The following is a 15,387-nucleotide window of genomic DNA, read 5'->3' on the forward strand; positions in this document are numbered from 1 at the left end:
CAGAGGCGATTGGACTACTGCAGCTTCAAGTCTCCCATGGAGATTATTGAAGCAAGTAAAAATAAAAAAAAATAAAATGTTTTTAAAAAAATAAAGTTCAACTCGACCAATTCAAAATAAAACAATAAAAAAATCAAATATACACATATTTGGCATCACCGCATTCAGAATCGCCGATCTATCAATATATAAAAAGAATTAATCCAATCGGTAAACGGCTTAGCGAGAAAAAAATTGAAACACCAGAATTACGTTTTTCTCCTTCGCCTCATTGGGGGCGACACAGGTACTGTGGGTGTATGCTACTGTCGCCTGGAAGCTGACACTAAGTGAAAAAAGAGGTTAGCTCCTTCTCCGCCGTATACACCCTCGCCCCGATTGCGGGCGGAAACCAGTTTTTTGCTTAGTGTCTGTTGGAGGCACACGTCGGTCTGTCTCAAGACTGATTCTTTTTTTTTTCCTTTTTCCATATGAAGATAAGACAGGGGCGACGGACCCTATTGAAAGGGTCCGATCTCCCCAAACCAACAACGGGCGAGCACGTGTGAGTGTCCCTCCATGTATCCTCTCCCGCAACGGGGATTTTTTTCCGGATGTTCCATTTTTGTTTTTTCACATGAAGATGAGATAGGGGCAACGGATCCTATTGAAAGGGTCCGATCTCCCCAAACCAACAATGGGCGAGCAGGTGCGAGTGTCCCTCCACGTATCCTCTCCCACGACGTGGGATATTGTCAGACCACGGAGGTGAGATACGGGCGACGGACCCTATGGAAGGGGTCCGATCTCCCCAAACCAATAACGGGTGAGCACGTGCGAGTGTCCCTCCACGCATCCTCTCCCGCACCGTAGGACAGGATGCCGGACTTAGCCCTATCCACCCTAGGGTATTGAAACCTTAGGCTGCACAGAGGCACAAGCGTAGTCCTTGCGGCCCCCACTGCCCCACCAATGCTAAAGACTGCGGTGGGGCAAGGTGGTGGACGGTCCCTCGCCTCACCCCTTGAAGGAGTTAGATGGAGCTAGGTTGCCTGCACCTTCATTACTTCACATGGCCCCCCTCCCTTCTACCTGAGCTGAACAGAGGTGGATGACCAGGGAGGGCTCCTGCAGCGTCCCGGCCGTCATTCTGGGGTCCGCACCCCCCTCCCCCGGGCGGATGGGGGAAAAAATCGAGGCCGGTGCTTCAGCCGGCGCTAGGCCGCGGTCAGAAGTCCCCTCCCCCGGCATCGCGTCATGGCGGCCCCGTGGCCTGGGCGGACGCCAAAAAAAATTTAGGCCCCCAGGATCCCCCCGAAGCTAGGCCGCAATAGGAAGTACCGCCCCCAGGATCCTTTTTTACTTCCAGGGGCCGGCCTGCAGTGGTAGTTGTGCAGATTGAAGCAATGCCTCGCACGCTGAGGACACAGGGGACACAGGACTAGGGTAAGTGCTGCCCCCCAGCCCCACGGAGAGGCCACGCTAGCAGGAATAAAGAGCGCCCTCCCCCGGCGATTTTTCAGCACGGAGCCCTGGCAGGTACAGCATGTTAGGAAAAGCTAAGGCGCATACGTTCTTATACGCTGCATGCATCTCCTGTCAGTCTGCTTTTCCGCGGGTGCAGACCAAGCGAGTATGCGAAGCCTGCGAGTCCAATCGCGCTCAGGAGCCCTCCCCTGCGACCGAGCCCAGTGTACCAAGTCCCCCGGAATGGGCGTTATCACTGTCGCAATCTATGGCGTCACTTACGAGAGCAATTGAGTCCCTTCGGGCCCCAGATAGGGGCAGGGACAGAGGCTCACCTGTTTTAGAGGGGTCCTCTACCTCACAGGAGCTTCCGGCCTGCAGGGGCCGCTCTCACTCCAGGCAGACGCGAAGGAAACAAACCCACACGACGTCTCCCGTTCCATCCGTGCCTTGGTATCTGTGAGCTCTGCTTCTCGCTCCACGTCACCAGCAGTCGATAGCGAGCAAGGCACGGACTACGACTCAGACAAACCTATTGACCTAGATACACCAGGTGGTCAGGAAACAGCTGACAGTCTCATAGAAGCCGTCAACCAGACTCTGGGGATTGAGGATGATTCCACTCTGGCTGCGGGCCATAAGGTGTCATTTAAGCGGGTTAAGCGTCCCCATAGAGTATTTTGCAATCACCCTGAAATTGAGGACATAGTGCAAAGACACAGAGAACGGCCGGACAGGCGATTCTCGGGCCAGAAAACACTCTAGGCGAAGTATCCTTTTGCCCCGGATCTCCGTAAAAAGTGGACGAAATCACCAACGGTGGATCCACCTGTGTCGCGCTTGGCTATAAAAACTCTACTATCTGTGCCTAGTGGTTCTTCTATTAAGGATCCCAGTGATCGTCTCATAGAGAACTTGGCTCACTCAGTGTTTGAGGCATCAGGATCAGCACTCTCTCCCTCGTTCGCAGCAACGTGGGTAGCCAAGGCCATGATTTCTTGGTCAGAAACTTTGAACAGAGCCTTGCAGAACATAGACCTACCAGCGGAAGTATCATAAATCACAAATCAGATAGCCATGGTGGGGGACTACTTGATTAATGCATCTTTAGATGCGGCCAACTGCGCGGCACTTGCGGCCGCAAATGCAATCTCCATTAGGAGAGCGCTATTGTTAAGGACTTGGCGGGCCGATTCAGCCTCAAAAAAGTCCTTGACAGCGCTAACATACCAGTGTGGCCGCCTGTTCGGAGAGAAGTTGGAGCAGCTCATCTCCGACGCCACAGGAGGCAAGAGCGGTTTTCTTCCTCAGCAAAAGGTCAAACTGCCCTTTCGTCACCGGTTTCAGGCGTGTTTTTGGGCCTTTCGCAACCCCGGGTGGATGACAGCGGCTAATTCCGCCGCATCAGGGCGCCCCAACCAGAATAGGGACCGACAGGTCTCATATAGAACCAACCCGTTGGGGAGGATGCGTGCTAACCAATCCAGGTCGAGGGGATCCAGGTCCCAAAGATCTTCAGCCAAATGACTCAGGACATTTGTCAGGCGACACCAGCAAGGTAGGCAGCCGCCTACTCCGGTTTCACCACGCATGGCTCAATGTCGCACACGACACATGGGTGAGAGAGCTGGTGTCCACATGATACAAGATAGAATTTGTCAGGTACCCCCCAAGATTTTTTCTTTCCCGTCTTCCCAAAGTGGATACACGGGCAAAGGCTCTACTAGGAGCAATCGATTCGCTCAGCCACAACGGAGTTATTATTCTGGTACCGGAAAGCGAGAACACGCAGGGCTTCTATTCCAATCTGTTCGCGGTCCCCAAAAAGGACGGGACTGTCAGGCCCGTTTTGGATCTAAAGCTCCTGAACAAATTTATCAGGATCAGACATTTCCAGATGGAGTCTCTCCGTTCGGTCATATCGGCAATGGGGCAGGGAGAGTACTTGGCCTCTATCGATATCCAGGATGCCTATCTAGATATCCCCATTTTCCCTCCGCATCAAAGGTTTCTACGCTTCGTTCTCAACGTTCTACATTTTCAGTTTGCAGCGCTGCCCTTCAGGCTAGCCACAGCCCCCAGAGTGTTCACAAAGGTCATGGCAGTCCCCTTGGCCATCCTGCACTCCTCGGGCATAGTCGTATTCACCTACTTAGACGATCTCTTGGTCAAGGGCCCTTCAAGGTGGGCATGCGAGGAAAGTTGTCAGCATTACGCTAGATACTCTTGCCCGCTTAGGGTGGTTGGTCAATGTAAAGAAGTCATCCCTTGTGCCAGCTCAGAGAATTTCCTTTCTAGGGATGACCTTCAACACTTGCCGAGGGTTGGTAATTCTCCCTCGAGACAAGGCCCTAGCCCTCCAGCAGGGAGTGCGGGTACTGTGCCAACCAGTCCCTCACACCATCCGTTTCTGCATGAGGATCCTAGGGAAAATGGTGGCAGCGATGGAAGCGATCCCTTTTCGCCCAGTTCCATCTTCGCCCCCTGCAGCACGCCCTCTTGTCAGCCTGGGACAAGAACCCATTCACGCTCGATCATCGGTGCCGGTTGTCCTCTCAGGTCAGGCAGTCACTAGAGTGGTGGACAATCAGTTCCTCCCTCTTCAGGGGAAACCCTTTCCCCCGGAGCAATGGCTGGTGGTCACAACCGACGCCTTCTCGGCTGGGGAGCGGTTTTTCGCCACCACACGACCCAGGGATGGTGGTCGCCGCAGGAGGCATGCCTCCCGATCAACTTGTTGGAGATACGGCTGATCTGGCTGACTCTGCAACGGTTTCATCACCTTCTAGCAGGCCGCCCCGTCCGGGTTCAGTCGGACAACGCCACGGCGGTGGCTTACATAAATCACCAAGGGGGCTCCCGAAGCAGGGCAACCATGTGCGGGGTAGGGCACGTGCTTCGCTGGGTCGAGAGGAACCGCTCGCTGATATCGCCGGTCCACATCCTGGAGGTAGAGAACTGGGCAGCAGACTTCATCAGCTGGCAGGGGCTTGCGTCCGGGGAATGGTCACTACACCCAGAGGTCTTTCTGCAGATTTGCCAACGGTGAGGAACACCGGATGTGGATCTGATGGCCTCCAGGGTAAACGCCAAGGTGTCCGTATTTGTCTCTCGGTCCTGGGACCCGCAGGCAATCGACGTGGATGCGCTGGTTCTGCCATGGAATCAGTTTTGCCTCCCATACCTATTCCCCCCGCTGCCACTATTTGCGAGGGTCATCAAGAAGATCAAGGCAAAAGGGGTGCCAGTGATTCTGCTGGCCCCAGACTGGCCTCGTCGGTCATGGTACGCAGATCTAGTGCAGCTGCTCGTCGACGTGCCATGGCGACTGCCAGAGCGCCCAGATCTACTTTCTCGAGGGTCGATCTGCCACCCGAACTCAGGGGCCCTGTGTTTGACTTCTTGGCCGTTGAATCTTGGATTCTGACGCAGGTGGGGTTTGGGCACAAAGTGGTTGCTGCGATGGTTAGCGCCCGGAAGCCTGCCTCAGCACGAATTTACCACCACACCTGGAAGGTGTTCTTTGCATGGTGTCGGGGCAACGGTTGTTCGCCACTGAGATTCTCCATCCCTAATATCTTGGCTTTTCTCCAGTCTGGCGTAGACTCAGGCTTGGCCCCCAGTTCTCTCAGGAGACATATCGGCTTTATCCGTCCTTTTTCAGAGCAAGATTGCTACCAACTTGCAGGTAAGGACTTTCATTCAGGGGGTCTCCCACTTCGTACCTCCCTATAAGGCACCTATGGACGCCTGGGACCTTAACCTGGTCCTAAGTGTTCTGCAGGAAGCTCCATTCCAGCCGCTACAGGATATCTCTTTGTCATACCTTTCCTGGAAGGTGGTGTTTCTGGTAGCTATAACATCAATCAGGCGGGTCTCGAAGCTGGCTTTGTTATCTTGCCGAGCCTCGTTTCTGACCTTTTACAAAGACAAGGTGGTTCTTAGACCAGCTCCTCCTTTTATGCCAAAAGTCGTTTCCTCTTTTCATATTAATGAGGATATTGTCTTGCTCTCTTTTTGTCCAGCACCGGTACACCGTGTGGAAAAGGCCCTGCATACGTTAGACCTGGTGAGAGCACTCAGGAGGTACGTGTCGCAGACGGCACCCTTTCGTCAGTCAGACGCGCTGTTCGTGCTCCCTGAAGGTCGCAGGAAAGGACTTGCTGCCTCAAAATCGACCATAGCCAGATGGATTAGTTTGGTTATTCAGGAGTCCTACCGCATCAGAGGCGCACCGATTCCAGCAGGGATCAGAGCACACTCTACTCAGGAAAATGATGCAATTTTTTTTTTTTGTTTACAAAGTTTGGAATTTTTTTTCACCACTTAGATAAAAAGGAACCGAGATATGTTTGGTGTCTATGAACTCGTAATAATCTGGAGAATCATAATGGCAGGTCAGCTTTAGCATTTAGTGAACTTAGTAAAAAAGCAAAACAAAAAACATGTGGGATTGCACTTTTTTGCAATTCCACCGCACTTGGAATTTTTTTTCCCATTTTCTGTTACACGACATGGTAAAACCAATGGTCTTGTTCAAAAGTACAACTCATCCCAGAAAAAACAAGCCCTCACATGGCCATTTTGACAAAAAAATAAGAATTATGGCTCTGGGAAGAAAGGGAGCAAAAAATGAAAATGCTAAACCAACAATGCCCCTGGTTGTTAAGGGGTTAAGTAACCGGGACACGTGATCGCCTGGCCGCTGCTACTGCTGTCACTGGAACAAGATGCTGTGAGGGAGCGCAGAGACAGTAAGCAGGATTTTTTTTTTCTTTTCTTTTTTTTTATGCTTGTCTGATGGGGGCCATACATACAAGGATAGGGATGACGATGACATACTTACCAGGATAGGGATGAGGAGGCATGCAGACAAGGATGGGAATGAGGACGCCATGCATACCAAGATAGGAATGAGGAACCATGCATACCAGGATAGGAATGAGGAGCCATTCAAACAAGGATGGGGATGAGGAGCCATGCATACAAGGATGGGGATGCGGAGGCCATGTATACCAGGATGGGGATGAGGAGCCATGCAAACAAGGATGGGGATGAGGAACCATGCATACTAGGGTAGGGATGAGGAACCATGCATACCAGGATGGGGATGAGGAGCCATGCATACCAGGATGGGGATGAGGAGGCCATGCATACCAGGGTAGGGATGAGGAACCATGCATACAAGGATGGGGATGACGACCCATGCATACCAGGATGGGGATGAGGAGGCCATGCATACCTGGATAGGGATGAGGAGCCATGCAAATAAGGATGGGGATGAGGAACCATGCATACCAGGATAGGAATGAGGAGCCATGCATACCAGGATGGGGATAAGGAACCATGCATACCAAGGTAGGGATGAGGAACCATGCATACAAGGATAGGGATGAGGAGCCATGGATACCAGGATGGGGATGAGGAAGCCATGCATACTAGGATAGGAATGAGGAACCATGCATACCTGGATAGGGATGAGGAGCCATGCAAATAAGGATGGACATGAAGGGGCCATGCATACAGTACAGACCAAAAGTTTGGACACACCTCATCCAAAGAGTTTTCTTTATTTTCATGATTATGAAAATTGTAGATTCACTCTGAAGGCATCAAAACTATGAATTAACACATGTTGAATTATATAATTAACCAAAAAGTGTGAAACAACCGAAAATATGTCTTATATTCTAGGTTCTTCAAGGTAGCCACCTTTTGCTTTGATTACTGCTTTGCACACTCTTGGCATTCTCTTGATGAGCTTCAAGAGGTAGTCACCAGTAATGGCCTTCCAACAGTCTTGAAGGAGTTCCCAGAGATGCTTAGCATTTGTTGGCCCTTTTGCCTTCACTGTGCGGTCCAGCTCACCCCAAACCATCTCGATTGGGTTCAGGTCTGGTGACTGTGGAGGCCAGGTCATCTTGTGTAGCACCCCATCACTCTCCTTCTTGGTCAAATAGCCCCTACACAGCCTGGAGGTGTGTTTGGAGTCATTGTCCTGTTGAAAAATAAATGTTGGTCCAACTAAACGCAAACCGGATGGAATAGCATGCCGCTGCAAGATGCTGTGGTAGCCATGCTTGTTCAGTATGCCTTCAATTTTTAATAAATCCCCAACAGTGTCACCAGCAAAGCACGGTGGAACCAGGCATGTAGAGTCCATCCGTTCACCTTTTCTGCTTCGCACAAAGATACGGTGGTTGGAACCAAAGATCTCAAATTTGGACTCATCAGACCAAAGCACAGATTTCCACTGGTCTAATGTCCATTCCTTGTGTTCTTTAGCCCAAACAAGTCTCTTTTGCTTGTTGCCTGTCCTTAGCAGTGGTTTCCTAGCAGCTAGTTTACCATGAAGAACAAACAAAGGGGAATATCTAAAAAATAATAATAATGTTATTTAAACCCAATATAGTTGAGGCTACACATTAGTGTATATTGGAATACTCAGAATATTAATCATGTAGCAGTAAACCCTAAAGAAATAGAGGCTCACAATGTATCTAAAGATCATGCAAAAATGTATTAATCATGAAAAAGTGACAAAAAGTTAAATCATGGGTATGCACACACAAATAGGCAGGGAATAAGGGAAAGGGGAAAGAGGAATAAGGGTGTGGAGTAAAGAGCATAACTTTACAGCAGCAACCATTACAAAAAATAACAAAATAAGTAAGATGTAATGTTTATAAGTATCCGTTGCATGCATATGAATTATAAATATACCACACTCCTAACAGAGAAAAGAAAAAGAGGAACGCCTCCTGAACTCCATAAAGCGGAAGCACTGCAGCTGTAGCAGCTGACATAACAGCTGAAATTGCAAAAAATGTGATGCAGGAGAGTCAGTTAATAATAGACCAACTGTGTCCGATAAGGTAGAAAAGAAAACTGGATACAGGTCAAGTATAAGCGCAGGGTAGCACCAAAATCTCTAGAGTTCATTACCTTCGGACATGTTGCAGTGCGGTCACGAGATAGGAGACAGGAAGGGACCCTCTTAAGCCTCGACGCGCGTTTCACCACTTCCTTGTGGTTTCATCAGGACACGCCTCCTGATGAAACCACAAGGAAGTGGTGAAACGCGCGTCGAGGCTTAAGAGGGTCCCTTCCTGTCTCCTATCTCGTGACCGCACTGCAACATGTCCGAAGGTAATGAACTCTAGAGATTTTGGTGCTACCCTGCGCTTATACTTGACCTGTATCCAGTTTACTTTCTACCTTATCGGACACAGTTGGTCTATTATTAACTGACTCTCCTGCATCACATTTTTTGCAATTTCAGCTGTTATGTCAGCTGCTACAGCTGCAGTGCTGCCGCTTTATGGAGTTCAGGAGGCGTTCCTCTTTTTCTTTTCTCTGTTAGGAGTGTGGTATATTTATAATTCATATGCATGCAACGGCTACTTATAAACTTTACATCTTACTTATTTTGTTATTTTTTGTAATGGTTGCTGCTGTAAAGTTATGCTCTTTACTCCACACCCTTATTCCTCTTTCCCCTTTCCCTTATTCCCTGCCTATTTGTGTGTGCATACCCATGATTTAACTTTTTGTCACTTTTTCATGATTAATAAATTTTTGCATTATCTTTAGATACATTGTGAGCCTCTATTTCTTTAGGGTTTACTGCTACATGATTAATATTCTGAGTATTCCAATATACACTAATGTGTAGCCTCAACTATATTGGGTTTAAATAACATTATTATTATTTTTTAGATATTCCCCTTTGTTTGTTCTTTTTTGGTCTAATGTATTGGTCTAGAGGCTTTTCCACCTGACTATGTGGATTGGTTTTTTGGTTTAGTTTACCATGAAGGCCTGCTGCACAAAGTCTCCTCTTAACAGTTGTTGTAGAGATGTGTCTTCTGCTAGAACTCTGTGTGGCATTGACCTGGTCTCTAATCTGAGCTGCTGTTAACCTGCGATTTCTGAGGCTGGTGACTCGGATGAACTTATCCTCCGCAGCAGAAGTGACTCTTGGCCTTCCTTTCCTGGGGTGGTCCTCATGTGAGCCAGTTTCTTTGTAGTGCTTGATGGTTTTTGCCACTGCACATGGGGACACTTTCAAAGTTTACCCAATTTTTCGGACTGACTGACCTTCATTTCTTAAAGTAATGATGGCCACTCGTTTTTCTTTACTTAGCTGCTTTTTTCTTGCCATAATACAAATTTTAAACAGTCTATTCAGTAGGACTATCAGCTGTGTATCCACCAGACCTTCTGCACAATACAACTGATGGTCCCAACCCCATTTATAAGGCAAGAAATCCCACTTATTAAACCTGACAGGGCACACCTGTCAAGTGAAAACCATTTCCGGTGACAACCTCTTGAAGCTCATCAAGAGAATGCCAAGAGTGTGAAAAGCAGTAATCAAGCAAAAGGTGGTTACTTTGAAGAACCTAGAATATAAGACATATTTTCAGTTGTTTCACACTTTTTTGTTAATTATATAATTCCACATGTGTTAATTCATAGTTTTGATGCCTTCAGAGTGAATCTACAATTTTCATAGTCATGAAAATAAAGATAACTCTTTGAATGAGAAGGTGTGTCCAAACTTTTGGTCTGTACTATAAAAGGATGGGGATGAGGAGCCATGCATACCAGGATGGGGATGAAGAGCCATGTATGACAAGATGGGGATGAGGTGACAATGCATACCCGTCTTAGACTTGAGTCAATAATTTTTCCCAATTTTTCGTCTCAAAATTAGGTGCCTCAGCTTATACTTGAGTATATGTGGTACCATATAGAAAATACCTTGAAGGGAGATCAATGATCAGTTAGGGCTTATCATCTTCTCTGAGAACCTAAACCCACTGAGAAGCAGTCCCTGAGAAAATTCCCTCACTAGGGCACCATTTATTTTATTTACGGAAATGATTGATTTTGTAGAGTGCCAGAGAGTTACACAACTGTCCAGAGTGCTTTCTAAAAAGTGTCTCAAAATGATATTATTTTGAATTATTTATTTGGTAACCTTATTCTGGAAAGCAATATTAATAAGGAATCCTGTCTTTTGCCTTTCTGTATTCCAGGGCAGCTGTCAGTGGTATCCACACTGCAAGCAAGCAGTTTACTTTTTCAGCTCTCTCTGGGACCTGGGCTCGGCCCTGAAGGACAGCCAGAGCTTGATCACTTACCAGTTGACATTTAAGTCACAGCTGGGAGACGTCCGCATGAGTTTTACCCCTCAGCGTTAGCCTTCAGGGGCTCAGTGGGAATGTTGTGCCCTGCAGGGTCCCTGATTATTGTGTTTTGTCTCAGATTTTTTTAGTACAAGTTATTTAACTTCTGTGTTTTAAAGAATACCTGACTGTGTCTATGGCTGCTTTATGAGATAGTGGACAGCCACAAATCATTTTACTATGGTAACTTTATATTAATAAAAATGTCCCTGACAGTCACTAATTACAGTGTAAAGTGCCCAGCTTTAAAACCAGGGGAAGAGTCTTGAGGAGATCATTTCCATATTCCCAGTGCCTTCTGGGATAAGTGAAGAGTCTCCGCGAGCTCAACGATCACTGGGTTTTGGCGGTTGCAGCTGAAAAGAAGAAATCGGAAAACCAGGGGAAGAGTCTTGAGGAGATCATTTGCATATTCCCAGTGCCTTCTGGGATAAGTGAAGAGTCTCCGCGAGCTCAACGATCACTGGGTTTTGGCGGTTGCAGCTGAAAAGAGGAAATCGGAAAACCAGGGGAAGAGTCTTGAGGAGATCATTTGCATATTCCCAGTGCCTTCTGGGATAAGTGAAGAGTCTCCGCGAGCTCAACGATCACTGGGTTTTGGCGGTTGCAGCTGAAAAGAGGAAATCGGAAAAACCGCGCGCCTATCCGGCGCGCGAAATTTGGCTCATCTTTCATCGTTTTTAAGAAATCTCAAGATGGAAGAGGCCAGGAGCCATTTGGTGAGCTGCATTTCTTGCTACATGTTCACAGATTTACCAGTGGAAAAGCCAAACTTCACATGCCACAAATGCAAGCTTGTGTCCCTGTTGGAGGAAAAGTTGCAAAATCTCGAAGAGAGGTTAGCTACGTTGAAGATCATTAAGGAAGGTGAAGAGTTCTTGGACAGAGCAGAATTATCTCTTCATGTTACAGAAAGAGAAGAAATTCGAAGTGCACCTGAAGAAACAGAGGAATGGAGACATGTGACCCAGAGAAGCAGGAGGATCAGGAGGCAGTCAGCACCCATACTGCTCAGAAACCAGTACCAGGCTCTCACGCAGGAAAACGATGAAGAAATACATCAGGATAAGACTTTGCCAACAAACAGCAACCTTGTACGCCCTCAGAGTCCTCCTGGATGGAGAAAGAAAAATGTTGTGAAGAAGAAACGGAGAGTGGTGGTCATGGGGGATTCCCTGCTGAGAGGAACAGAGGCCGCTATCTGCAGACCGGATATAACTACAAGAGAAATGTGCTGTCTTCCAGGTGCAAAAATTAAAGATGTGTCTGACAGGATATCAGGACTCTTCAGACCTACAGATGACTACCCATTCCTGCTACTACATGTGGGGACAAATGACACCGCAAGAAACGACCTGGAAATCATCTGCAGAGACTTTGAAGACTTAGGCAAGAAAGTGAAAGAACTGGGAGCGCAGGTGGTCTTCTCTTCCATCCTCCCAGTGGATGGCCATGGAACAAGGAGGTGGAATAAGATTCTGCAGGTGAACAACTGGCTACGTCGATGGTGCCGTCAGCAACGATTTGGATTTCTGGATCACGGAGTGAACTACTTATACGATGGACTACTTGCTAGAGATGGGGTGCACCTTACGAAGACTAGAAAGCATGTATTTGGAAGTCGCCTTGCTACACTTGTAAGGAGAGCTTTAAACTAGAACAACATGGGAAGGGAAGCAAAAGACCAGAAAAAGCCATACACCTGACAAATGCTATTGAGAACTCTGCTATTAGAAGTGGAAAGGAAGAACAAAGACGAAAGAATCTAATTAATAAAAATATTGGAGAAAGAGAAACCAATCACAAACTAAAATGTTTCTATACTAATGCACAAAGCATGGGCAACAAACAAGGAGAATTGGAACTACTAACACAGGAACAGAAATATGATGTAATTGGAATCACTGAAACTTGGTGGGACAATACACATGATTGGAATACAAGACTAGAGGGATACAACTTATTTGCAAGAAACAGACTTGATAAACGAGGAGGGGGTGTCGCATTGTATGTTCGAAACGCGTATATCTGCACAGAGATTGAAGCTTCAGAGACTGGGAGTTCTGTGGAAACTGTTTGGGTAAGAATACAAGGACAGAACAATGGAAAGGACACCATTGTAGGCATTTACTACAGGCCGCCTGTGCAAGCCGAAGATATAGATGAACTCTTTATGCATCAGATGGCCAAGTTCTCCAAAAAATATGACATAGTTGTCATGGGAGATTTCAACTATCCAGACATTTGTTGGGAATCTCTCTCAGGCAAAACTAACAGGTCAAGGAAATTCTTATCCTCTCTTGCTGACAACTTTATCTTCCAAAAGGTAAGGGAGAAAACAAGGGGAACTGCTACCTTGGATCTAATCCTTATAAACAGGGAGGAAATGGTTGAGGAGGTAAAAGTGGCTGGGACCCTAGGAGGTACCGACCATGCTATTTTAGAATTTTGGATTACTAGAGGTGGAAGACCTGTGAAGACTCAGACGTCAATGTTAGCTTTCAGAAAGGCAGATTTTAAGGGATTCAGAAAGAGAATTGGAGGGATCCAATGGCTGGATATCCTTAAAGACAAAAATGTCCAGGAAGGATGGGAAATCTTGAAAAATGAAATTCTCAAAGCACAGTTGTTAACAATTCCGAAAAGAGGGAAGAATAGGAAGCATTTAAGGAAACCAGGATGGATGAACACAGAACTTAAGCACATGCTAAAAAGGAAGAAAAAAATGTTTATAAAATGGAAAGAGGGAGGCATATCTAAAGAAGAATATAATGCTGTCTGCAGAACCTGCAGGGCACAAATCAGATTAGCTAAAGCTGAAAATGAACTGAGGCTTGCAAGAGATGTCAAAAGCAATAATAAAGGATTTTGGGGATATGTCAAAAGTAAAAGAAAAGTCAAAGATGCTATAGGATTTTTACAGGATGAAAATGATGAAATGGTAAGACAGGATGTTGAGAAGGCTGAACTTTTAAATTCCTATTTTGCATCTGTTTTCTCTCAGAAAGGAAATGCAACATCAACTGTTATTCACTGTCCTATTAAGGGAATAGAAGAATCCAGGATATCTATAAACAGAAAGATAGTGAGGAAACACTTAGCTAACCTAAATGAATTCAAATCTCCAGGTCCAGATGAATTACACCCCAGAGTACTGAAGGAGATAGCAGAAGAAATTTTTGAACCCCTCTCCATAATCTTTGAAAATTCTTGGAGAACAGGAGAAGTGCCAGAAGACTGGAGAAGAGCAAATGTTGTTCCTATCTTCAAAAAGGGGAAGAAGGTGGACCCAGGTAACTATAGGCCGGTGAGTCTGACTTCTATACCAGGAAAGATCTTTGAACAAATTATTAAACAACATGTATGTCAATACCTGGATAAGAATGAAGTGATTAAACAGAGTCAGCATGGGTTTCTAACTAATAAGTCATGTCAGACTAACTTAATTTCCTTCTATGACGGTATCACTGATTGGGTGGATCAAGGAAATGCTGTAGATATAGTATATCTTGACTTCAGCAAAGCATTTGACAAAGTCTCTCATACAATCCTTATTGAAAAAATGACTAAGTATGGAATGGACAAGGCAACTGTTAGGTGGATTCATAACTGGCTTAGTGATCGGACCCAAAGAGTGGTCGTAAATGGCTGCACATCCAGTTGGAAGAATGTCTCAAGTGGGGTACCACAGGGCTCTGTCCTGGGCCCTGTATTGTTCAACATCTTTATCAACGATTTAGATGAAGGAATTGAGGGTAAACTGATTAAATTTGCTGATGACACAAAGCTAGGAGGGATAGCTAATACTAGAGAAGAGAGAGAGAGGATTCAAAAAGATTTAAATAAACTGGAGAAGTGGGCAGCAACTAACAGAATGGTTTTTAACAGGGAGAAATGCAAAGTACTACATCTGGGCAATAAAAATGAAAAAAGCATATATAGAATGGGAGGAATAAGGCTAAGTGACAGCACATGTGAAAAAGACTTGGGTATACTAATAGATCACAGACTGAATATGAGTCAACAGTGTGATGCAGCAGCAAAAAAGGCAAATGCAATTCTAGGATGTATTAACAGAAGCATACAGTCTAGATCACGTGAAGTCATTATTTCCCTCTACTCCTCTTTGGTCAGACCTCATCTGGAATATTGTGTCCAGTTTTGGGCACCACATTTTAAAAAAGACATCAACAAACTGGAGCAAGTTCAGAAAAGAGCGACCAGAATGGTGACCGGTCTGCAAACCCTGTCTTATGAGGAAAGGTTGCAGGATTTGGGAATGTTTAGTTTGCAAAAGAGAAGACTGAGAGGAGACTTAATAGCTGTCTACAAATATCTAAAGGGCTGTCACATTGTAGAAGGATCAACTTTATTCTCATTTGCACAAGGAAAGACTAGAAGCAATGGGATGAAACTGAATGGGAAGAGACACAAATTAGATATTAGAAAAAACTTTTTGACAGTTAGAGTGATCAATGAGTGGAACAGGCTGCCACGAGAAGTGGTGAGTTCTCCTTCAATGGAAGTCTTCAAACAGAGGCTGGACAGACATCTGACTGGGATGATTTAGCGAATCCTGCTTTGAGCAGGGGGTTGGACCAGATGGCCCAGGAGGTCCCTTCCAACTCGACGATTCTATGATTCTATAAAGCTTTGTAACAACACTCAGGTCTAATCTCCCACATGCTCCACAACTCTGCATATCCTGCTTTTACTCTCAACACTGGAGATCACACTGTCATCACAA

The 15,387-nt window shown here is 46.2% G+C and overlaps 1 protein-coding gene across 3 annotated transcripts in view; it reads left to right on the forward strand.

Annotated features, from left to right (window-relative positions):
• The window catches only part of LOC141072596 (protein arginine N-methyltransferase 7-like), a 224,992-nt gene extending 214,129 nt beyond the window's left edge, over positions 1-10,863 (forward strand). For all 3 annotated transcript variants that reach the window (XM_073559880.1, XM_073559881.1, XM_073559883.1), the window contains one exon: positions 10,491-10,863. In XM_073559880.1, coding sequence (XP_073415981.1) covers positions 10,491-10,655 — 165 coding nt within the window. In that variant the 3' untranslated portion in view covers positions 10,656-10,863. The remainder of the gene's footprint in view (positions 1-10,490) is intronic.
• Positions 10,864-15,387: the final 4,524 nt, after the last annotated feature.

The sequence above is a fragment of the Dendrobates tinctorius genome, unplaced genomic scaffold (assembly GCF_039654945.1).
Source record: "Dendrobates tinctorius isolate UK_male_01 unplaced genomic scaffold, ASM3965494v1 ptg000278l, whole genome shotgun sequence".
Taxonomy (NCBI): Eukaryota; Metazoa; Chordata; class Amphibia; order Anura; family Dendrobatidae; genus Dendrobates; species Dendrobates tinctorius.